This window comes from Trachemys scripta, chromosome 2 (genome assembly GCF_013100865.1).
Source record: "Trachemys scripta elegans isolate TJP31775 chromosome 2, CAS_Tse_1.0, whole genome shotgun sequence".
Lineage (NCBI taxonomy): Eukaryota > Metazoa > Chordata > Testudines > Emydidae > Trachemys > Trachemys scripta.
Genome location: NC_048299.1, coordinates 20571094 through 20596417, shown reverse-complemented (window position 1 = coordinate 20596417; position 25324 = coordinate 20571094). Strand labels below are relative to the sequence as shown.

Sequence of the window (25324 nt, the reverse complement as noted above, 5' to 3'; positions counted from 1 at the left end):
AAGCAGGGCAAGATAGTCAGTTCTTATATGGGATATATCCAAGGTACACCCAATGGTGGTAGTGATTATTCAGTAGATGGCACTGTCGGTACTGAACCAAACCTTTAATATATTGCTAGAAGTCACTGCTGAAATTGTCATCTTTTGGGGTGAGTAACAAAATAGAGCTCCTGATTATAATCCTGAGAACGCTGAAAAGTAAAACTTATTTTGACTATGTGCTTCTCTTAGCCAACCTGCCATTTCCAGAGAATTGTTTAGAGAAGCAAGACATGAAACACATCCTCCAGTCTACTTCAAATTAAAAACTAGTTTTATACAGTTAGAGTATTATTTAGTAAAAAACCAAAATTCAGTAGGTATGGGATGAAGTGAAGTGGGTCAGATATTAACATTATGAAAAGTAGCTTAGTAGCTCTGTATATCATGTAGTTTTTTTACTGGGTTAGGAATATTTCACTCTTCCTCCTTCACAAACCCTATGTATTCTCCTTTTTAACCCCCAGGCTTCATGTTGCAACTTGAACTGTGGATCAACTCCAATCTCTCAACTTGATTCCACCTTCTTGTGACCTGAAATCCTATTAGAACAGTGGTTCCCAAACTGTGGGACACACCTCCCTGGGGGGGGGAGGCGCAGTGAGGCCCAAGCCATCGCTCCCAGGGGGCAGGGAGGGATCACCACCCAGCCTGCTCTGCTGCAAGCTCCACTCCAGCCCCACCCTCAGCTGCAGGTCCAGCCTCAGCCACCGGCTCCTGGCCCTGCTTCCAGCCCTGACCATGACTCCTGGGGGTGTGCGGACCAGGTAAGGGGGAGGTACGGGCAAAAAAGTAGGGGGGACCACTGCATTAAAAATACTTTGACATTTTTTTCCTTCATACTGTTCCCAACTTCTGTTACATTCTCCTTAACTATAATTCTTTCTTCTAATAAGAAAGAATAATATCTTAACCACTTGGGCACTACAACATTTCTTACTTCGATGGAGTGGTGGGAGATTTAATGATGAAGTGCTTTGAGTTCCTTGGATGAAAGGTGCTCCTAAGTGCAGTGATAATTTTTAAATGATTGTTTCTTATACTATTAGCTTAGGGCTTGTCTATACTACAAAATTAAGTGGACTTCATCTAATTTGACCTCAAGCCCCCGAATTAATGAAGTCGATTGTGCGTGGACACACCATGCTCATTGTCTCGATGGAGTGTGTCCTCACAAGCAGTGCATCGTGGGTAGCTATCCTAAAGTGCAACTTGCCTCTGTGTGTTTTGGGAAGTTTATGCAATACCTCATGAGACCAAAACACAGTCACAGGGGAGAATGGGAACATTGCATTGGCATCCCATGATATGCTGTGCTCCCTCCCTCATATCAACAGCAAACAACCCAGTGGTTTTCATGCATTAAAACTGCTGCACGTACGCCATAACCCCAGAAGCATGAAGCCTGCTCAGTAGTGCACTTGCTGTGAGCATCTCAAACACCTCGTGCCTTCTGCAATATTTCCAGAGCCAAAGGGGGGCCCGCTGCATGGAACGTAGTGATGTCCCGCAAGCAGCCCTGCTGCAAGCCATTGAAAAAAACAATTCACAATTGCTGCTGGCAATCGCAGAGCAGCTGCATTCTGTTGAGCGCTGTTTCTGGTCCCGTGAAACAAGCACTGACAGGTGGGATCGCATCATTTTGCAGGTATGGGATGATGAGCAGTGGCTGCAGAACTTTCGAATGCGGAAGGCCACCTTCCAGGAATTTTGTGCAGAGCTTTCCCCTGCCCTGCAGTTCAGCAACACACAAATGAGAGCTACTCGGACAGTGGAGAAGCGAGTGGCGATCGCTATTTGGAAGATTGACACCAGACAGTTACCGGTCAGTGGGGAATCAATTTAGAGTAGATAAATCAACCATGGCAACTGCTGTGCTCCAGGTGTGCAGGGCCATTAATCAACTTCTGCTACGAAGCCATAGTGGATGGTTTTGCTGCGATGGGGTTCCCTAATTGCAGTGGGGTGATAGGTGGCACGCATATCCCCATCTTGGCACCAGACCACCTTGCCAAAGAGTACATAAACTGAAAGGGATACTTTTCAATGGTGTTGCAAGCGCTGGTGGATCACAGGAGGCATTTCACCGACATCAACGTAGGACGGTAGGGAAAGGTTCATGACCCACGTATCTTTAGGAACTTGGGTCCGTTAAAAAAGCTGCAATTCCAGACCACAAAATTAACATTGACGATGTTAAGATACCTATACTTATCCTGGGGAACTCAGCCTACCCCTTGCTCCCATGGCTCATGAAGCCATACACCAGCCATCTGCACAGCAGTAAGGAATGGTTCAACTATAGGCTTAGCAAGTACAGAATAGTGGTTGAATGTGCCTTTGGGCGTTTGAAGGGGCACTGGACAAGTCTAGTAACAAGGTTGGACCTTAGTGAAGAGATCATCCCCATGGTTATAGCTGCCTGCTGCGTGCTCCATAATATCTGTGAAAAAGGGGGGGGGGAATTTTCCGCAGGGGTGGGCAGTTGAGACAGATCGCGTGGCAGCCATTTTTGAGCAGGCAGACACCAGGGCAATAAGAAGAGCACAGCAAGGGGCACTGCGTATATGCGAGGCTTTGAAAAGCCATTTCAATAATAAGTCACAGTAATGTGAGCTGCTTGCCTGCATTGTGCTTTCCCAAACCTTCACCTGGCTTGTATCACTGTCCCTGTAAAGCCCACCCCCCCGCCCAAGCCCACTGCTTCTACTCAATAAAGAACATTAATTTCTCTAATCCATTTACTTTATTTAACAAACATAAGTAAAGGGGGAGAACAGAAAGAAAAGATAACTTTGGGGAAAAGGATTGCAGGGTACCTCCATGAAAGTTTCCTAGAGATATCCCTGGAGGATTCCTGGGCTATCCCAGCCAACATAAACTGTCTTTTCTGGGGGGCCACCCTCTGCGTAGCAGGAGTGGCCTCTTGTAGGCAGAGAAACACAGCATCTCGCTTTTTCTTCACAGTAAACATGCAATACCACCAAATGTGTGTGCCCACTAAAGTTTAACTGGACTTTCATTTTAAATGGATACTCACCAAAGGTGCCTTCCCCAGCATCACAGTTGGCCACCGTGATGTCCTGCGACCCACAGGGTACCAGAGTTAAAAATATTTCCTGGCTCTCGGGGAGAATGGATCCACCGCTCGCCTGTCTCCCATTCTCTTCCACCTCCTCTTCCTCATCCACCATATCATCCTTCTTGTCCCTAGACTCACACACCTGTGAGGTGCCCACGTTGCTTGTGGGGGTGCTGGTAGGTCACTCCCAAGAATAGCATGCAGCTTGTAGAACTGGCATGTGTGGGGTTCAGCACCAGAATGACTGCTCACCTCCTTTGCTTTCTGATACGCTTGGCGAAGTTCTTTTATTTTCACACTGCACTGCTGTGTGTCCCTCATGTAGCCCTTCTCCCCCATTCCACGAGCAAACTTTGCATAAATGTCAGTGTTTCTTCTGTTGGATCGGCGCTCTGCCTGCACAGACTCTTATCTCCTATGCATACCAGGCTGGAGCCTGTTTGGAGCGTGTAGTCACCATGATCAGCTGTGCTCAAGCTGACACCCTCCCAATGCTGATCAAACAGGAAATGGGAACCTGTGTACCTGGCTGTAGTGCAGCAGAATTGAGAATGATCTCCAGAATGGTCACAGATGAGCATTGTGGGACCCCACCTGGAGGCAAATTAAGTCAAATTACACAACACTGCGTCTGTACTACCTCGCAGTTGGCCCATGAAAATTGAACTAAGTGCTATGCCTCTCGCAGAGGTGGATTACAGAAGTTGACATCAGAAGTGACTTAGGGCAATGTAAAGGACCTGTTAGTGTAGACATATACATTAACAGGTTGACTTAAGGCGGCTTCCTTTGACCTAACTCAGTAGTGTAGACCAGGCCTTAGAACAACATTATACAATTACGGCCTGATTTTCAGAGATGCTGAGTACCCAGGGACTTCAGTGGGAACTGTGGGTCCTCAGCACATCTTAAAATCTGGCCATAAGGAATTAAAGAGCCCTGTTGAGTAGTTCCCTTGCTTAATGTGGAATTGGAGCATCATCTATTATACAGAGCAGAAGAGTTCATAGAACATCTGTCATTCTCTCCTGTTCCGCTCTCAGCTGTAACAGAGGAGTCCCTTGGGAGACCAAATAAAACACTTCTGTTTAGTCTCTTGTGCTGTGCAAGAACATTCTGAACTATATCGAAGGTAACAGGAACACATTTTAAGCTGAAGATTCAGAATGGAAAGGGAACACCCTGACTTTTCCTTTATCATTCAGCTTTTAATAGTCTTTCTATGCCCTATGCTTTTGTCTCATTCAACATTGCATTTACAAGGACACAGTGTAATATTTAATATAGTCCAAATAATTTTTCCGCTTCCAGCTGTCACGGACATAAACTTTTCCTGTATTCTTTTTGGGTGCAACATAGATCTACCTAACCTTCCTCTAAGAGAAATGCACTTGTGCAGACACACAAGCACGCTTATGCTCTGGAATATGAGACCAAGCTAAACAAGACTGTCTAACTTTGCCTTACTTTAGAAATTATTTGTACAGTTTTTATTACTCAATATTCAAAATGACCAATGGCAACAAGAAACGACCCATAGCACTCTACTGCTAATGAACTGTACTCAATTGTTCTGCCTGAATTGTGACCTCATTTGTGAAGTCCCTGTTGACAAGGTTGCTGGATTCTACATTCTTCCACTTTTATTCACAGAAAATTTTTATAAATTAATAGTGAGTATTCCAGCCAGGAAAAAACAGTAAGCTTTGTGTTTATTTTTTTCACTACAGCTATTGTGTGTTACAGGCAATAGTCGCATACAGTGCACAGATAGTAACTTAAGTATAACAAGAGCAACAGAATGCCATGCTTGACCCAGTGAATAGAAGAACAGTGTTTTTCAGATCAGACAACTTCTATTCATTAATAGACCAGCCTAATCAAAATGTTTAGTCTACACTGAAGTATAAGCTCAAAGGCCCAAAAGTGGGACACAAGAAAAGCAATGATACAAGCTGCTTCTTTGAGTGCATAACCCTACTTATTCCACTTCTAGTGCATATGTGCTTCATTGTGCTCAAGTTCAGATTCTTTTGGACACCATCAATTATTTCCCCTAGAGATTCCGATACCTGCCATTTTGGCTATATTTTTTATTGTTGAAGAGATCAGAGTCAGCTATCAGTTTGAGTCCACTTGGCAGCAATATCAACTAATCTTCCCCCCTACAGGGTGTCACAGTAGTCTCTCACGTAACAGTGGTGTCATAGGGTGACTGGCCCCTTTAAGAGGGTGCTGGATCTAGTGCACACATCACTGATTACCTGCTGCCCAAATGGGCTTAAGAGATGGCAGCTGGACCTTATAAAAAAAGAGATGCCAGTAGGGCAATGGTTCCCAAACTTTAACAACCTGTAAACCCCTTTCACTCAAATGTCAAGTCTCGCGAATCCCCTCCTAAAAATGAATATTTCCAGGGATTTTCTCCTTTACCTGAGCATAAATTATAAAAGCAGTGATCTTGGAAATATAAAATTTGTTTTTATGACATACTTATTACACACTATTTATTATTCATTATTATTTATCATTACAGTATTTTTATTACATTATGAAAACGGCAACACTCTTCCAAGAGCTCACTTTTGTAGAATAACAGGCTTATTCAAAGTGATACAAGGCTCCTATGTTTCATCAAGGAGTATCAGATGTGAAACAGCATGAAGGTATTTAAGAAGCCAACTCAAAGAGTTCCTCCCAAACAAGCATTCAGGTCTTGAGCAGTACAGGCAAACAACGCATGTTACAACAAAGCTTAAACTTGTCCTTCATAATAATTTTAAAAACAATACTAGCTGCCTATTTAATTTTAAAAACAGCAAAAAATATCCATCTCCCTTTCCATTTCTTATGAGGCGCCTTGAAGTTTAAATCTCAGACTGATAGATATTCTTGCTTTGATCTTCTTAGCTCTTGGAAGTCCAGGGGCTCCGGGCTGCTGGCCCTGTGCTGTCTGGGGTCCCTAGGGACAGCTCTGGCCGCCATTAGGGAATTTTTTCCCTGAGAACCCCCTATAACATTTCACGAACCCCCAGGGGTTCACAAACCCCAGTTTGGGAACCACTGCAGTAGGGGAAGCACTACTCACTGACCTCTAACAACTGGGGGAAGTAAGGAGAGAAGCCTAGGAGAGACAGCCAGTGAGCAGATTCTGGGGGAGAAGATGACTCTAGACAGTTAGGGCTGGGAAGGATGAAATTTGGACTCTGGGGACTTTATTTTGATTGGAACAATTTATGATAATATATCAGGGTACTATTGGAAGAGAAAAGTCTGTGTGGAGTTTTTAAGGAGTCCAAGAAGGGAAACTGAGGTACAGTGCCACAGAGACAATCCAGGCTGCAAGGGGGCTCTCAGGAGGTGATGTACCCTGTTGCAGGTAGCAAATTTCTTAATGGCCTTATGCATGTTCCCCCCAATTAGGGGCCTCCCATCTCCTTGGGACCTTAACATAGTGCTAGCACCATCCTTTGAACATCTAGCTCTGTGCTCACTTCACCACTTATCCATGAAGATAGCCTTTTTAATGGCAATAACATCAGCTCCAAAGGTAGGATATAGGCATTTATGGGTATGGTCATCCGAACACCATATTGCATAAGAACAAGGTGACCCTTAGGCCTCACCCTAAATTCTTGTTGAAAGTCTGACTTCCATCTAAATCAAGTAGTCCGCCTGCCTGCCTTTTTTCCCTATGCCCCACTCCAGCCAAAGGTTGCACATTCTGGATGTGCTTAAGGCACTGTCATTCTATCTAGACAGGACTGAATCCTTCAGGAATTCCATGAGACCATGTAGCTTTTGGAGATAGGATGAAGCATTAGGTGATATCTTCTTTCTTTCCTTCTCTGTGCCCGCAGGTACGTAGGGTATCTGCCAGTTTCTGCCATTTATTTTGGTCTTGTGCTGGTTTGTTCAGGCTTCTGAGTGTCAGGTTTGATGGATTTGCCTACTTTCTCTATTCTGCATAATATTTCTCTAAATTGCTCTCTTTTCCTCATCCCAGGTGGTGTCCTGTTATCATTTGACACAGCAGTTGTGTTGGCATCTTTAAAGCATGTCATTAATATGTCCATCATTGTTTTCTTACCGTGGTTGTTCATCTTATCAATTTAAGTTATAAATTTCCATGCTTCTGCTCCATAAAGGAAGACTCATGATGCTGATGGTGTTAAAATAAAGGTATTTGGTTACCATTTATTCAATCCACAGATTACATTAGCCACCAAAAAAATCAATCCCTGCATTTGATAAACTTCTTTGAACAGGAATAAGTATAACAGACTTGCTTTGGTTTCAGAGTTGTACTCATGTTAGTCTGTATCAGCAAAAACAATGAGGAGTCCTTGTGGCACCTTAGAGACTAACAAATTTATTTGGGCATAAGCTTTCATGGGCTAAAACCCATTTCATCAGATGCATGGAGTGGAAAATACAGTAGGCAGGTAGAAGTACACAGCACATGAAAAGATGGGAGTTGCCTTATCAAGTAGAGGGTCAGTGCTAATGAGCCAATTCAATTAAGGTGGAAGTTGCCTATTTTCAACAGGTGACAGGAAGGGGTGAATCTCAAGGGAGTGAAAAATCACTTTTGGAGGGCTAATGAGGCCAATGCAATCAAGGTGGCCAATTTCAAACAGTTGACAAGAAGGTGTATCAGCAGAGGGAAACTAGTTTTTGTAGTGACCCATCCACCCCCAGTCTTTATTCAGGCCTAATTTGATGGTGTCTAGTTTGCAAATTAATTCCAGTTCTGCATAAGTAAAAACAGAATGGTCTTTCAGTTTAAAAAAAAATACCCAGAAAGAATGTTACCTGGATTCAGTTGCATAAGGGACATTAAAATACCCTCTATTCCTAAAAGGGTAGAAGAAAGTTGTGAGATTTAGATGAGTAGCATAAAATGATAATTTATCTAAAGCAAGATAAAGAATTGTCTTAAAATGATCTGTATCTCCAATTAAAAGCAAAAGATAGTTGGAAATTAAAGAAAAGTGTTCTGACTACTTCAGAGAGAAGCTCTGTATAGTGTTGCTTTACTCATTATCTATGCTATTATACACAGGAGATACTGCTATAATGCTCTTATAGTTTTCATAACTATTCCTAGACCCTTGTAAAACAAAGTGATTTAATCAGCTGAAGGACTGTTCTTTCAAAATCACAAAGTACACTAATTTTGTTCATTCTTTAATTCAGTTGCAGGAGGAATGGGTAGTATCAGAGGATTGGTAATGGGATATAAGAGCCGTTCAGCTGTGCTAGTGGGATACTGTGATTCGTTTGAAATTCTTGCCTCTTACATGGCACATTATTTGGCTTTCTCTTTTCTTGGCTTTCTTTCCATTGGAACTCTAAGGGACCCTGTTCTGCCTTAAAATAAAATATGAGCCAACTGCTCAAGGAAGGGGTTTCATTTGCAGCTCTGGTGTACTGATCACTATGTGTCTAGACTAAATACTACAATGGTAAAATCTGTAGCACATTTGATTTGCACTAATGATGGATATTAACATGAAATATAGCAGTTTTTTGCCAAGTGCTCTTGAGAGTTTTAGTATATCATTGTTCTCTTAGTCAGATGACCCCGGAATCCTTATTTTAAAAGCATTTTTATTGATTCAGGAACTTGGGTAGGACACTACGCATTCAACAGACAGAATGGCTCAGGTTCTTAGAGGCTGATAAGGGAGTATATTCCACTTTGGTTTTGTCTATATGGATTGCAACAGAAGGAAAGCTAAGCTATGGTAGATGGTTTGTGCCACTAAGTTTTGCTACTCCCAGTAGTGATTCCTACCTTTACATGTTTTCAGCCTGCTCTTGCTCTCCTTAATCCCACTGAAGCTTCCAAATCACACACTCCTCATTTTGTATGAGACAAACCCTGATCCTTTGCTTCAGAGGCTACCTAATCTTTTTCTGATCTCTTTTCTCTTGAGAGGGTTTTATTTTCCCCAGGCCCACAGAAGCCATCCCTTTACCTTAGAGATTGTCCAAACTTCTCAAACTCCCTTTCTGTTCTAAAGGGAGCCACTTTCTGGGCATATAAATAGTCTGACCCTGTTCTTATTGGAACTATCCCCTTCCACACTGAGCCTTACAGACCTCTTCTTAGTCCAAAGTTCTCAAAAGTGGCCACTGAGTTTGGCCCTGAACTGGACACCTTGGGTCTGACTTTCAGAGGTTCTGAGCATCCACAGATACTCATTGTAGTGGTCATGACTGGAGAGCTTCTATATCTGCCTGATGCCTGGCTACTACAACAGCCCCTTTCACTCAAAGGCAATCTGTGTAAGATAGAGCAATGTCAAGGCTGCTCTATCTTGTGCTAGGGACAGAGGATTGTGTCTGCCATCCACAGGATCAGGAAAAAATGCCACCTTTGCCCTCTCACCAATGAGATTTATATGAAATGCAGCTCCAATAGTTTTGTTAATCTGTGCCAGTATCTCCACAAGGACTATATGAATAATTCAAATACAACCCTCAAATCTCCCAAATCATAGTGGATTTGGGTTCTGCCTAGACCTGTGAGCAAAAGCCTACATTAAAAAAGCTACCCTGCCCCTGGCTAATCTAGCATAAGGGATTATGAAAAATTTTCAACACAACTCAAACCTCCATACAAACTAAGAAAGGTTGGTCTGGTATCAAACCCTGGAGGATTCGTGTAGCCTCCAAATCAGCTCAAAATATTACTAACAAACACTCACATAAGCAGATGATGTGAGTCTCATTTATAGTTTTAATGTAACTCTCATTTATAGTTTTCAGTTAACCTAAATCTCATCTATTGCTATTCTCTCAGGTAATCTTCTCTAGCTGCAATTCAACTCTCAGGCCCTGACCACTCCATTTAAGGCTCCTTTCCAACTGCTCTGCTCTGGCAACACAAAATTATAATTCACCTGCAGCATAGGGAATAAAATAGCAGCTTGCAGCCCATCAGTCATCACTAAAATCAGCCTACTTTTTTACATTGCCCCATTATTCCGTCACTCACATAGTCATGGAGGAGTTTTTTGTGTCTCCATCTTCATTTCCCTCCTCTATTACTGGGAAGTACTTAGTAATGCAAATATTGTTACATGTTGTATAGTAGAAAATAGGTTATCCCTTATACTAGTTAAAAATAACAATACAATCAATCAGGAAGTTAATCCCTGCCAGGCTCTTCTCCAAGGTTTCTATAAAATCTTCCATATGAAACTGCTGCAGCCTCCTGAGAATAACCCTAAATGTTCTCCCACTAAGTAAACACACTTCTCTTATTCTAAATGCATTGTGTTGTGAAAGCATTCATTTAGTGTTGTTAATAGCATGATGCATTAACTGTGGTGAATCTTTTATTTTTTCCTCAGTGTTTTCCCATTCATAAGAAATTCCCAAACCTCCAAGGACTATCTGTAGTGGTGGCTTAGACAGCCTTTCACAACACTATGAATATATCCTAGTGCCAAATGAGTTGCATTATGCATTGACTTAGAAACTGTTGTCTATTTTATACTCACATGATGTCAACAGTTGATAGCCTATTGGCCTTAATCCTGCAAATATTTAAGCTAATTCTTAACTTTAACCCATTGAAATCAATGGGAATATTCACATGCTTAAAATCGAGCGCACACATACATGTTTACAGGATTGGGACCATAGTGTCCATCATCCAAAGATCTCAAAGTGCTCTACAAGGTTGACAAATATGCAGGAATCACATCCCCTGTCACCCAAATTCAGCTACCTCTGGAGTGAATGGCAAAAGCCTTTAAATTGCACACAGTAACACTACAGAATTAATAACTGTAAAGAGAGAGGGCCAGATCCTCTGATGGTATAAACTGGTGAAACTCCATTAATTTCAGTGGAGCTACAACTGTTTACAACAAAAAAGATCTGACCCAATAATTAAGTGAACTGTACTTTATTTAAACAAAATTAGTAATTTTAGATAAAGAGCAACTACCCAATAGAATTTAGATAAGAAAAGATACCAGGCCCTACTGTTGGGAAGAGCATCATGTGCTTTTAATGACTACCAGTAAACAAGACCCCTGTTTTACCTCTCATCTTGTAATAAGTACCATTAGGCCCTGATGCTACAAACACTTACTATGACGCAGAGTGCATACTAGCGTGAGTAATCCCATTTCAGGATCAAGCGCTTTGTTGTTAACTATTTTGAAATTTAAAAATTAATTTTTGACATTTTATTTTTAGCTTTTAAAACATCTGTGTATAATAAGTAAACATATTTATAAGAAAAAAATATTTCCCTCCCTTTTCGATATACGTGAGTAGAAATAATAAGTTGCAGATCATCATAGGAACAGCTCTTTTTGACCTTAAAAACTATTACAGCCAGGAACAGACACAGAAATTCAACAATTCCTAAAAGTTAACATAATCATTAACATTTTCAGTTAAAAATCCCTAAAATCTTTAAATTTTCTATTGACAGTAACATGAATATAAAAAAATTATATACAACTTATATAGCTTGATTGAAAAAAGAAACAACCCCTCACCCATACACTGAGCCAACAACCACATCTCATGGTTGACTCAAAGCCATCAAATTTCAAACCCTTCTCATCCTGTGGTGGTCTCATTCCCATCACAGATGGGCATAGCTGATGCCAGCTCTGCTTTGGAGAAGGCCATGTTCCGGACAGGTGCTCTGTTTGCTGGAGTCTCCTCCAGGACTCACAACTCCAGGATCCCTTGGCTCAAACTACATCTGCTAGAGCAGTCTATGTGGGTCACTTCTGACCTAGAGCAAATGCTAACCACCAGACTGCAGCTGAAGAAATCATCACTGGCCAGCACTCCCTCAAGCAGGCACTATATTCTGGGATCTCAAAGAAGTCCTCAACATCAACACCAGCAATCTTGACACCGATGGCTTCATCACTGACTATACCAGCAGTCGCCCCAGCAGATTAGCAAATCCTTCAGCACTTTCTTTCTAATGTAAACATTTGTGTTATATACCGTGTGGAATAAGAGATTACCCCAGCATCCATGAGACCAAAGAGTGCAAATGCAAAGCAAAACCAAATAGAGCACAAACACAGCTTCAAGCACCTTGTGGATCTATCCCACAAAGAGGACTCTAAAACACCACTCTTCCAGAGATAACCCCCCCAGCCTAGTATGGACCTCAGCCACCAGCACAGATGGCCAAGCCAGCAAGGGTCTGAGTTATACCCCAACAAGGGAACCTGAGACATCTTCCACACTGAAGCAACAGCCTGCACTAGCACTACCAGCACTGGAGCTGCCCCATCCTATGGCCAATACTTCAGCACCTTTGCCAAGCTACTTGCTCTCACCGATGTTGAGTAGAGATCCCTCTCCCATACCTTTTCAATGACCCCAGGGAAGGTGCCAGAGGCCACCAATTCCAGGCTCCACCTCAAGCCAGATGCGAGTGGCACTGGGCCAGCCAACCTCAACCTTTACAACATGCAGCCTTGGTCACACTGGGGACCATCATCACATATGTTTTAGCGTCAGATCCCACCTCCCCTATGTCAAAGAAGAGAACAACCGGCTCCTCAGTGACATCTTTAGCCAGGCCACTTATTCAAGAGTCGGATGTCAAACTTCAGGAGCAGATAACAATGGAGGGACAGCAGCAACCTCAATCTCCACTGAAGGAATCATCACTGTTGTCAGATGAGGCAGTGGACTGGCCCTGGCACTGGCAGTTGATGACTTCAAAGCTTTCTAGGGTCTCCTGTCCCAGAGTGTAGAGACACTGGGCACTGAAACCACAGTAATCCAAGAAAAGTCCCACAAACTCTTTGACATACTGAGCTTTATAATGCTGGCCAGGATCACCCTCCCAATCAATGAGGGCATGTTTGAATTGGCAAGGAATTATGGCACACCTCAGCCACTCTGCCTCCCCACATCTAAATGAGTGGAAAAGAGGTACCAGATGTGTCTAGGGTATCCGATGGTGTCCTTGGTGCAAGAGAAGTACAGGTCCACAAAAAGCGCCCTGAAGGAAAATGGATCTGTACCTCTTTGGCTGCAAAGTATGTTCCTCAGCATTATGAACTACCAGGCCCTGTTCAGAAAATGTTCAGAAAATGTAGCTTCCTCATCTGAGAAAAAGTAATTCCCTTACTGTCCAAAATTCCACAGAAGAATAGGTAGGAACTGAAAGAGACAATAAAAGAGGGCCAGACGGTGTCCAGAATAGCATTGCAAGTGGCCATGGATGCATCAGACGTGGTCGCAAGTCAATGAATAGAGCTAACATGAGGAGTTCTTCATGGCTGTTGGCATCACACAATCCAAAGGAGGGGCAAGCCACTACAGAGGACCTGCCCTTTGATGGAGCTCTTTAGCAGCAGAACAGATGAAGTGCTCCATTTGCTGATCCTTAAGGACCTACGCATGGCTCCTTACTGACAGGTATATAAACACCAACCTCAAAGTCAGAGGAAACTACCCCATTCCCAGAGTAGGTGGCAAGAGTACCTGCAAGTTAAAGTTCCCCAATACTTCAGGAGACATTTCTCCTCCTCATCCTCTTCCATCAAACACCTGGCACCATCTCAGAGGCAGCAGGTTTGGTGGGAGTGTCAGGAGTCACGTCGTAACCAATCTAAAGTCTGCTACCATTTTCAGGAACCACCTTATCCCTTTCCACTAGACTAGCTCCTCTATCATATCAGACAAATGGGTGTTGAACATCATTGCCCAGGGCTACTCTATTCATTTCCACCTCCTATCTCCCCCCTTTCCCAATCCCTCTTTAGGGACTTCTCACAAGAGATCCTATTACAGAAAGAAGTGGCCTTATTGCTTCATTTGGATAGAAGAGGTATCTCCGGAATAAAGGAGAAGAGGCTTTTACTCTTGATACTTCTGAATTCCAAAGAAAAAAGGTTTTTCATCCTATCCTAGATCTGAGAAGATTGAACAAATACATACGTTGCCTCAAATTCATGATGGTAACTCTTGCCTCCATGAGTCCATCCCTGCTGCTCAAGACTGGTTCATGTCTCTTAGTTTGCAGGATGCATACTTTCAAATAGTCATCATCTGGTCCACCGGGAGTATTTGAGATACACAGTGGGGCCAAATCACTCAGTACAAGGTACTGCCATTTGGACTTTCCACAGCACTTGAGAATCTTTGTGAAATGCCTAGCTGTGGTAGCTGCGCACCTGAGATGATAATGCATCCACATGTACCCTTACCTGGATGATTGGCTCATCAGAAGCAGGTCCCACCAGGTCACAGTGACACGCCTGGAATACACTCTCATCCTCATGGATGATGCCAGCTCAGTGAGAGCAAACCTACCTGAACAGAGATTCCTCTTGTTGCAATTAGTGCTACTTGGGATAAAATCAAATCTGACCATGGTAGTGACTTGCTGGGGTGTTGGGACATATGTCAGCAGGCTTGTATGTGACGCCATTTGCCAAACTTCACCTGTGGCCCCTGCAACTCTAGTTGGTCTAGTCTCCTGCGAGATGCCAGACAGAGAGGATGATCTTAGTGCCATCTTATGTCCTTGCTGAGCTGGTCTGGTGGCTAGAACCCAAGAACTTATGAGGAGGGGTACCATTTGCTTTCCCCTCCCCAACAAGTACATTCATCTCAAATGTATCAGCCACAGGTTGGGGAGTCCACTTGGGCCACCTACAAATTCAGGTGACCTGGTCTCCAGAATTTGAGAGTTCACATGAAGTTCCTGCAACTCAGAGCCATCAGGCTAGCTTCTATGGCAATACTACCCATCCTACAAATTTCAACAATGCAGATCCTGATGGTCAACACATCCGCAATGCACTACCTAAACAGGCAAGGAGGCACCCACTCATCATCTCTGGAAGCCATCAAACTCTGGACAAGGTGCCACCAAGTCCTTCATTCAGGTCTTTGTACATTCCACACTTGGGCCTCAGCAGGTGTAAAGATATGTTGAGTGGTCTACGTTTTGTCTCAAATGGACAGGAATATAAAATAAATCTCTAGGATAAAGTCATCCATCCTTTCTCCCACACAAAAATCTGAAAGCAGTGGCAAAATATATAGATTGCTAAAGCATATAATTTATCTAAGATAAACTACTTGGTAGATCCCTGCAGTTTTTGGATCCATTAACATAACAGATAATTTATACACTACCTGCTCAGAAGACTTGATTAGCTGGAACAAATAAAGTGCAGAAAGCAATTTTGATGCTATTTGTTTAAGGGAGTATTTGTTTATAACGTTAACCACTGTACTTTATAGCTGAAACTGACCTTTTGTACAGACTCTACTTTGTTGTACCTGTATTAACCGACAACTGGATTTGTTCTCAATATTATATTGAAGTACGTGGAACACATAACTCCACCCTACACAAACATATTAACACAGCCACTATGATTCTTGTGTATGTGTGTGTGTACAGTTCTGGCATGCTGATTGCCCTCATTTGTAATAAACTCTCTGCAGTCTAGTTTCCTTTTCAAATATTACCTCACTAGTCCAATACATAGTGAAAGAATAACTACCCCTGACACTAGTTCTATTTACATATTCTAGAATATTTGCCTGATCAAACTCTCTCATACCTTTAAATATTTATTCTAATCTCCTTCATATTGTTTGTCCCTTCCATCCAAAAACCTATTTGGTATTATTTGATTGTTAAAATATTTTCCTTTTTCATATTTTTTATCCCTGGATCTGGAAATTTTCTGTTTTGATTTGACTAAACCATCTTTATGTTGTTTTTTCTTCAACTTACTACCCTCCACTCTTGCATCCCTCCAAATTCTAAAAAAAAATGTTTCCACCTTCTTGTACATTCCTCCTCCTCCTAGTTCATTACCTAACAGTACAAAATTAACCAAATCAGTCCTAATGCTGATCCCTGTAATATTCTTTGGTCACTTCACAGTATCTGAAACTTCTTTACTCAAGTTCCTTGCTCAATATCTGAGCTACATTTTTTTTAATCTCTTTAGGCAGCACATACTCTCCTGTGCATTATCCTTACTGGCCTGTAGATTACATTTTCGTATGTTCTGTAGATAGAGCATTTGGTATGTCCAGATAAATTACATTTGATGCTTCCACCATCAATACTTTTACTTTAAAAAAATGTTCAGGTTTGTTAGACATGATTCCTCCCTGTGTTATCATAGACAATCTTTCTTGTGCACACTCAAATCATAGTTAACGTTCTAGCTATTTTATTTTGTCTGATACTTGTTTTCAGTATTTTCTTAAAAATGGATATTTATAAGACACAGTATGTGCACCAGTTTACTCTGTTTCATAATCAACAGTCTTAGAGTAAGAAATTCCTCAGTGGAAAGAGTATGTAGGTTAACTTTTAGACCCATCAACCTTATCAGGTTTTTTATATGTTGGTTTTGGTTTTCTTTGTTTTTGCCTGGGTGTGTTCACAAAGGTGCAAAGCAGAACTAATGAAGAATACATGGGACTAAGAAATCCTGCAAAAATAAGTATTTGCTGAAAAATATCTGTAGGACTAGAGAGTAAGACCTAGTCCTAAGGTAAAATAGGATCTTCTTGGTAATATTTTAGGCTTACCAATTTTGAAAGTGGCTGTTATGGGGTGGACTAGGTCCAGAGGCCCCCTGCTGGAGGCCTCAGGATCCTGCCACACTCATCCCAGGTAAGGAGAAGTGGAGAGGTCCTCCAAGCAGGCAGCCGTGGGTGGGGGGGTATGGCCCGAAGGCAGGGCTGGGACTGGTTTAAAGACTGCAGACACACCCAACCAGAGGGGGCACTCACAAGAAGTGGTTCCAACCCCATTACATTTGGTACCAGAAGTGGGGATCCTTCAGACCGACCTCGGATCACCAAGGGGCATGACCATGGAAGAGGTGATCCTCCTGTTGGTAGCAGGCCAGCAGCAGCAGGAGGCAGCTATGCAGCAGGAACAGCAGCAGTGGCCCCAGGCCCTGCTGATGCAAGTAATGGAGAATCTGCAGAGGCAACAGGAGGCCAATTTGTGGCACAGCAACGGTGGCAGGAGATCCACTCCAACCAACAGGAGTGGATACAAAGGTGGTTGGGTCACACCACACCCCAGGACCAGTTGGTGATGGAACTGGTGGTCAGTTCGCTCCAGGCCTAGCGAAGCTCGGACCAGATGAGGACCTTGAGGCCTTTCTCTGGACTTTTGAGTGGGGAGCCAAGGCAGCAGCCTGGAAAGAGTCAATTTGGGCAACCCGTATAGCACCATTCCTGACGAGTAAGGCACAGGTGGCTTACTGGGCAGTAAGCAATGAGCAGGCAAGTTCCTACCCTGTGGTGAAGACAGACATTTTGGATCGACTAGGGCACGACCACAGGTAATGGTCCGGAAGTTACAAGACCTGGCAACACGCTGGCTTTGCCCAGAAACCAGCTAGGTGGACGAGCACCTGGCTCAGGTGGTCCTAAAGCAATTCCTGACGGTCCTACCAGGAGGGGCTCAGAGCTGGGTAAGGCATTTCCAGCTGGTCTCAGTGGGAGAAGCAGGGTAAGGACACCCCGGAAAAGAGTCCAGAAGCAAGACCAGAATACCCCGGATGTGAGGAACCTGCTGAGGAAGTGCCAGCAAGAGTTGGATGAGGCTAACATCGCCAGAGAAAAAGTTATAATCCAGGTGGTCCGGTAGAGAAGGAATTGGCCCGGGTGCAGGTGGAAACCAAGGGGCAGAGGCTTTATAGGCAGCATTGGCCCAGGCCCGGCGGGAGAAGGATCAGCGGGTACAACCGGATACAATAGAGACCCAGACAAAGGCCTGGGCCCAGCAGAGTACAGCAGGGACCCAGACAGAGTTCAGGATGAAGCAGAACATTGTGGGAACTCAGGCTAAAATACCCAGTGTGCTAACTATCACAGAGGCCCAGACAGATCTGCCCCAGCTGGAAGAGGCAAAAGAGAAGGGTGGAGATAAAGAACAGGACCCTAGGATAGGGAAGGGAACAGTGCATGTGGGCTTTATGAGCTCCCTCCTAAGAGAGGATGACATGGTGAAGCGATTGGAGGCAGCAGAAAAGGAAGTGGAGGATCTCAAGTTCAAGAATGAGCAGCTGACTGAAGAGCTCCAGTTCACCGAGGAGGAAAAAGGGTGCTTGCTCTGTACGATGTACGGTTATGAAACACAGTTAGAGGCTTGGTGTACAGAGACCCCAAAGCCCAGGAGGTGAAAGTGTAGGAATCACGTCCCCTGTCACCCAAATTCAGCTACCTCTGGAGTGAATGGCAAAAGCCTTTAAATTGCACACACAGGGCAAAGCCTGGCTAGACGCTCTCCAGACAGTGAGGTCTGGGGAAGGGAGACCTGATTGAAAGAGGCAAGGAGTAATACAGACTCTCAAGGTGAAGAGGCCCAAGAGAAAAGGACACTGCTAGATCAGGGCCATAGGAACTGACTCTGTGGGTGCTCTGGGGCTGGAGCACCCATGAAAAAAAATAGTGGGTGCTCAGCATCCACTGGCAGCCCCACAGGTTGCACCTCCCCCTTGCCCCCAGTGCCGCCTGCCCACCACAATCAGCTGTTCAGTGGTGGGCAGGAGGCAGTGGGAGGAGTGAGGGTTGGTGGAAGGGATGGAGTGGGGGCGAGGCCTGGGGTGGATTGGGGGTCGAGCACCCCCCGGGAACAAAGGAAGTCAGCACCTATGATCAGGGCACAGAGAGACTATAACTAATAGCCCTCCAGACAGAGAAGTCTGGGAGGGGGAAGACCCTGCTAACATGGGGCAAAATGAGAGAGTACTCGCTACAGAACTACCACCCCAATCCTGTTGGGGAGAGGAGAAGTGTGATGGGGTGGACTAGGCCCTGGGTCCCCCTGCTGGAGGCCTCAGGGTCCTGCCTCACTCATCCCATGTCAGGTGCAATAGAGAGGTCCTCCAAGCAGGCAGCCCTGGGGGTGCCGCCCAAAAGCAGGTGGGACTGGTTTAGACTGCGGACACACCCAAACAGTGGGGGCACTCGCGAGAGGTGGGTGCCGACCCTGTTACAGTGGCCCTTTCAATAGTTTTGGAATGTCTGTCTCACTTGCCAATTAACTATCTTTATCCTCTCTTTAAGGCCTTACTCCTGCCTTCACTGGCCTTGTGTACTTAAACAATTTCTATTATTTCTCTTTTCTTTGATGAATTGCCTTCTATGTCTCTCAAGTTCATGTTTTTAAATATTAATGTTGTAATCTTTCCAGTCACCTGCACACTATGCATACAAATTTATTGAGTTTCCATGACACTCTACATTGTATTCACTAATAAATGTTTAGTAGCTATGAAGATAGTTCACTGCAAACAATAGGAATTACAATTATCTGCACTAATGTTACAGTTATCTTGTGATATATTAAACAACTTATATCATTATGCCTGCTATTTGCCCCTTCTTAACTCAGTCATTTTTTGCACTTTCCTGTACATTTATATGGCCTTTTTCATTGTTTTCTCTACTGCTGGCTTAAAAGCCAAATGGTTTGCATGACCCATGAGAATAGCTTAATTTATCTTGCAGCACTTCCATCTCTGTTCTCTATATTGCTTTTTTGGTTTTCCCCTCCCAGATCTCCAGTGAAATTAAATATCATGATGTTCTTCACTTTTGTGTGCCTACTACTTTCCAAACTTATGTTTTTCCAAGAAGTCATGAATTGTCCTTTTCTTTGCATCTCCTCCACCACGATTAAGTAAGGAAGCAACCCTCTACCACGTCCACAACTATCACTCCTACGTCTTAAAGGAGGGGCTCACAAACTGCTCATAAGAGTAAAACGTAGGAACGCTGGAGATTGCAGTCACTTCAAACTTAATATGGAAGAGCAACCCGGAGAGACTACGGGTCCCAGAATGCAATGCTCTGCCTCCATGTATGCTGCAGTTCCACATCTATAAGTGACAGTTAACGCTTTATTCCAACTTTATAAAGTTTGTGAATGAGAGACTATAATGATTCTAGCCCAGTAAAAAGGGGAAGAAGAGATGTCATCAAATATAATGAAAGGTCATTTGCATAAAGGCTGAAGTGAGAAAAAACTTACATAAAGGCCCAGCAACAATATATGAATTAAGTCATTACCTATGTGTGGTATTGGGATCCAGCTGTCTGTATGCCCCTGGGCTTGATGGCAAGAGCAATAACAGGACAGCTGTATGAGCTAAGAATGCAAGATTCTTGGGATTTAAACTAGGCACACTAAAGGATCTATGACAATGGTGAGGTGATGAGAAGAGCCTATGAGGGGAAATAAAAGCAGTGTTTTTTTCTGGTGGAGGTTCTTGCGAGATCCCCCTGGCCCCTAGTTAATAGCCAGTCTTTCAGTTAAAGAGAATGTTGGGGTGATAACTAGGTTTCTAATGGAGATATATCCTATCCAAATACTTCTAAATCAGCCCTGCTGGATATGGTTCATCTGTGGGCTCTTCAAATACTTTTGAATGACAAATAACATCTTCACGGAGAAGTTGCAAGTATTTTGGAAAAAAAACTCTTTGAGGTGGACACACAATTGACACCCCTCTACAACGCTTTCCCTCTCACTTAAATTGAGCAGGATGAACTGTATTGATATTTACTATAAACTTATCCAGTAAATGCACTTAATATAACGTTGTTTCCTCCTTCCTTGGGTTATGATGATGTGGAAAACAGATGAATAGATTCTCAAGTCCTTTACTCCCCACCCCCTCCTGTTTTGCTGAGTTTTCCCTGAGATAGGCTCGGGGGGAGGGGGGTAGAGAAGGGGAAGGACAATGTTGGTGGAAACCCTTGTTAAAATATTGGCAGTGCCCACAAGAGGAAGGGGAGATGGGGCAAACATTTGTTGGGGGGAGAAAAGGGGCTGAGAGATCCTAACCTGTGTGGCAGTGACCTACCCATTTCCCTACTTTTGACCCTTTGACTGTACCACCTGTCCTTGTTATTTTTTTCCGTTGTTCCCCATAATTACTTGAGTCCCGGGCCCAGTGGATCCTCCCCATAAGGGAGATTGGAAAGGAGATTAGAAGGAAAAATGTATTTGTGGCAGCAGATCAAAATGTCAAGGGTGTTTGTGGGTGACGGTGGGAAGCTGATATTTTGGGGCGTTTGAGCCTCATTTCACACTGAGGCCCCTTTTTGTTGTTTTAAATACCTGATCTTTCCTGCACCAACGTTTGCTGATAGGGAACCTCGCTCTGGGGCAGAGACGGTTTAGAAGCATTTGGGGTGGGCAGAGAGAGTCAGGGAAGCCCACCCTCCCTCAGGCCGGGGAGGGGTGTGTGGGGGGGCTCCTTCAAACCCAGTCCAGGGGGGGGGGGGGGGTGAGGCGAGCTCCCGCACCCCCAGTCCAGGGTGCGGGCAGGCGAGGCGGGGCGGGAGCCCTGGCCCGTGGGGCTCAATGGGAAGCAGCTGCAGCGCGGAGCTCATTCATGTGCAGGGAGGAGGCGCCTGTGCGCCGGCTCCCCCTCCTGCTGCCTGCCTGGCGTGGAGGCCGGGGAGGGGCCGGCTGGGGCGGGCGGCGCTGGTAGCTGTCCTGGGTGTTGAAGCTGCTGCTGCCGGATCTAGGGAGCCGCCGGGAAGCGAAGCCAGCCCGGACGAGGCAGCATGGACTGAGCGCCGGAGGGAGCGGACCGGACCGGACCGGGCAGCCGCCTGCGATGGGCCAGGCATGATGGGGGCGCTCGGCTCCATGCTCCCGCTGCTGCTGCTGCCAGTCTTCGCCGCCGCCCCGCACAGCCCGCTGCCGCGCGCCGGAGCCGCCGCCGAGGCCAGATTCGGTGAGTGCTGCGGCCGCAGAGGAGGGGCTGGGCTGGGTTATCACAGGTGAGCGGGGCTGCCCGGCGGACAGCCCGCCCCGTGTAACCTGCCTCCTCCCCCGCTGAACGCCTCGTGTGATCCCTTCGGCCCGAGGCGCCCCGCCAAGCGCCCGGTGTCAGCCCCCTGCCGCTCTGCTGGGCGCCTCCTGTGAGCCCCTCGGCAGGAGCCCCCAGCCCTCTCCCGTCGAGCGCCTCGTGTGAGACCCCCTAGCCCACCCTGCGAGCCTCCTGTGTGACCTCTCCCCCAGTTCCTCCCCACTCACCAGGTTGAAAGACACCCCCCCCAACTCGCCCCACTGCCAGTTTCATGAGCCCCCCTCACTGCCGAGCCCACTGCCAGACTCATCATGGTGTGAGATCCCCAGAGACCCACTCAAACCTACCCCATTGAGACCATGGTGTGAGATCTCCCTGCCAAACCTACCCCATTGAGACCATGGTGTGAGATCCCCAGAGACCCACTCCAAACCGACCCCACTGAGTCCATTGTGTGAGATCCCCAGAGACTCTCCTGCCAAACCTCCCCCACTGAGACCATCGTGTGAAACCTCCCCGCTGAGAGCTTTCAGGTGAAATCCATCTGAACAGAGACTACACCACCAAAAGCATTTGTGAGAGCTCCCCAATGTGCCTACCTGTACTTGTGTCCCTAGGAGCATTCATGTAAGATCCACAGCAGCTAAACTTGCTACAGTGACACCATTCATTTGAGGCTTCCCACAGAGAACCTCAACACCAGTTCCCTAATCTCCTCATCAAATTCAGCCATGGAGATCAACTACATGGGACCCCCTCAAACTAACCTCATCCTGCTGAGACACCCTACCAAACTCACCCTATTGAGACCATTAATGTGAGACACCACCCCACATGCTTCTCCAACTAAATTCATCCCACTAAATCCCCCCTCACACTTAAATCTTCCACTGAAACCGTCCAATCACCAAGCCCCCAAAATTAAAAGTACCCCACTGCCACCCACCCCAAACTAAATGCACCAAGGTCTCCATATATATAATCTCCCCAAATCACAACTCATTCCACTGGACCCCTCATATGCTTTAAACTCACACTGAGATCCCTATACACAGAAATTCCCAAACAACCCCCCTCTGAGATACCCCAAATTAACCCACCCACTGACACACTACTGAACTCCAGGTTAAGCTTAACTCATGGAGAGCCCCAAAACTATTGAACAATATCCCATGAAGACCATCAAAAAGCCTTATCCTGCTGAGACCTTCTCAAACTAAGTCCTCTTACTAAGATTCCATTTAAATAAACCTCCCACAGAGAACTTCCAAGCACTAAACCCTGCATTTGAATTCCCCAAATTCAGCTCCCCCAAATCATGAGACCCCCAACACTAACCCTAATCTACTCAGAGATACTCTTACAACTAACCTCATGCTCTGCAGCTAAACACTACATCATCTTATCCAAACCTCATCGCAACAAGCCTTCTCCTTTCACTGAAACTCTTATAACTAAATCCCCATCAAAGCTACTCACAATGATATCTATCCAAACAGTCACCCTGACTTACAGCTTCCTACAGTGACTCACCTTGCAAGAAGAAGGTGGTGACTTAGAGAGTTTTGCATTTGGCATCATTTTAGTGGCTCCCTGGACTGGTTAGGGGGATCAGAATGTCTATTTAAATTAGCTTCCTCTGTGAAATCCCCCTTTCTATAATAAAACAATTAAATTAAAAACAGAGGAACCCCTCTAAAGCAAACTGTACAGTTTTCCTAATGCTAATATTGTTTGTTAAAAAGGATTAAAAGTGAAGCTAATGATTTCAGTAGGAGTGTTCAAGCCAGAGAGAATAAGACATTAAGTGCTTGCTGTGAGGGGGGTAGGTGAGACATGTTTTTTAGGGAGAAAGATTTTGGACTGAAGATAGTAGCAGCATCCTCAGTTGCTTCAGTCATGGACCCTGCTCTTCATGGCCTCAAAATCTTGTGATATGCCTGTGTCCAAAATATTCCAATATTATCTTAGTATTTTCTTTTATTTTAAGAATGCAGTCATTTAGATTCCGCTTCTTGACACAATTCAGTTTCTGGTTCCTGGTGCCCTGAACATAAATTTAAAATCTTTTTGGGAATCACAAGAAGTTTGAAAGTATGGATCTTTTTGAAAAGGAGGAAAGGCTTTATTGCCTTTCAGAAAAGCCAGGAAAATAAACAGCTCTAGCACTGCTGGGCATAGAAACAGTTTTAAAATCTCCCATCCTTTTAGAATTTTATTAATCATGCTATGGAACATCATTTCAGTATCTTGTTAATCGTGAGTTCAAAACTTTAATTTTTTACTAATTTATGAAGGGTTTGTACAATTGTAGGCAACAATTACTGTAATAAAAGTAAATGTAACACTGTACAATATGTCTGAGGTTTTTGGTTGCCGTGGAGGTTATACATTTGCTTTCCTCTGTTTCAACACAATCCCACTTTCTTCACACATAGTAGTGCAAATATATACAGATGCATTATAAAACCTCTATAATAAATGCTGGAGTCCACTTAAAAACAATGTACCTTTAGAAAAAAAATCATATTTAGTTTGTATTTAGTAGGTGATCCAGTAAGTCTCACTATAGACTGACTCATAAATATAAATATACACCCTTGCAGAACCTCACAGGACCTTTTTGTGTGCAAAATTGTTGTATAAGTTATTAATTACAATAAAATGATCATCTTCAAATGATTACATATCTAAATACCTACGTGGTTGTTTCAAGAAGTTGGGTATTGACAAGCTAAAATGCAAGATAAAATATTAGATTTGTAGATCTTCCTTCCTCTACCCCTATATTGCACATACTATTGCAAGTCTGCCCTATAAGAATGTGTTTTTATAAGATACCATTATCAGCAAGAGAACATACTGCCTGCTACTGCTTCTTGACATTTAAAATGCTTCTTTACTGGTAGCATTTTTCACGCAACTAAATGTGAAAACATATGGCAAAAAAACTAGATTTAGCTAAGAAGAGATGGTCTTATCTTTTCCAACAAGGTGTTCAGTTTCTCAGAGAAAAAAAAACAAAACAGATGAGTACATTGTATCCAGTATATATACTGTGTTCAGAAGACTGATAAAAAATAGAGCTGATAGTTTAATATTCTAAATTAATCCTTATATGTTAAAGGGACACTGCCAACTTGAATTTTTGGTGGTTAACTATTTTAAAAAACAAGAACACAAACAACAGTTTCCGACAGAGCAGCCTACAAACAATATATCCTTATTTTGTTTTCTAAATTCCCTTTTTTTAAAAAAAAAATTCTGCTCCCCTACTGGTGGCAATATGGATCTTTTCGGCTAGTCCGTTTCTCCCTTACTAAATAACTACACAGGAGAAACAGTGAAATTGGCTGTGCACAACATGTTT

The 25324-nt window shown here is 44.0% G+C and overlaps 1 protein-coding gene across 1 annotated transcript in view; it reads left to right on the top strand.

Moving 5' to 3' along the window:
- The first annotated feature begins 21584 nt into the window (after positions 1-21584).
- Positions 21585-25324, top strand: part of PTPRN2 (protein tyrosine phosphatase receptor type N2) — a 960120-nt gene continuing 956380 nt past the window's right edge. Inside the window, exon 1 of the mRNA XM_034760012.1 lies at positions 21585-21879. Within this exon, the coding sequence (XP_034615903.1) occupies positions 21771-21879 (109 nt within the window). The 5' untranslated portion in view covers positions 21585-21770. The remainder of the gene's footprint in view (positions 21880-25324) is intronic.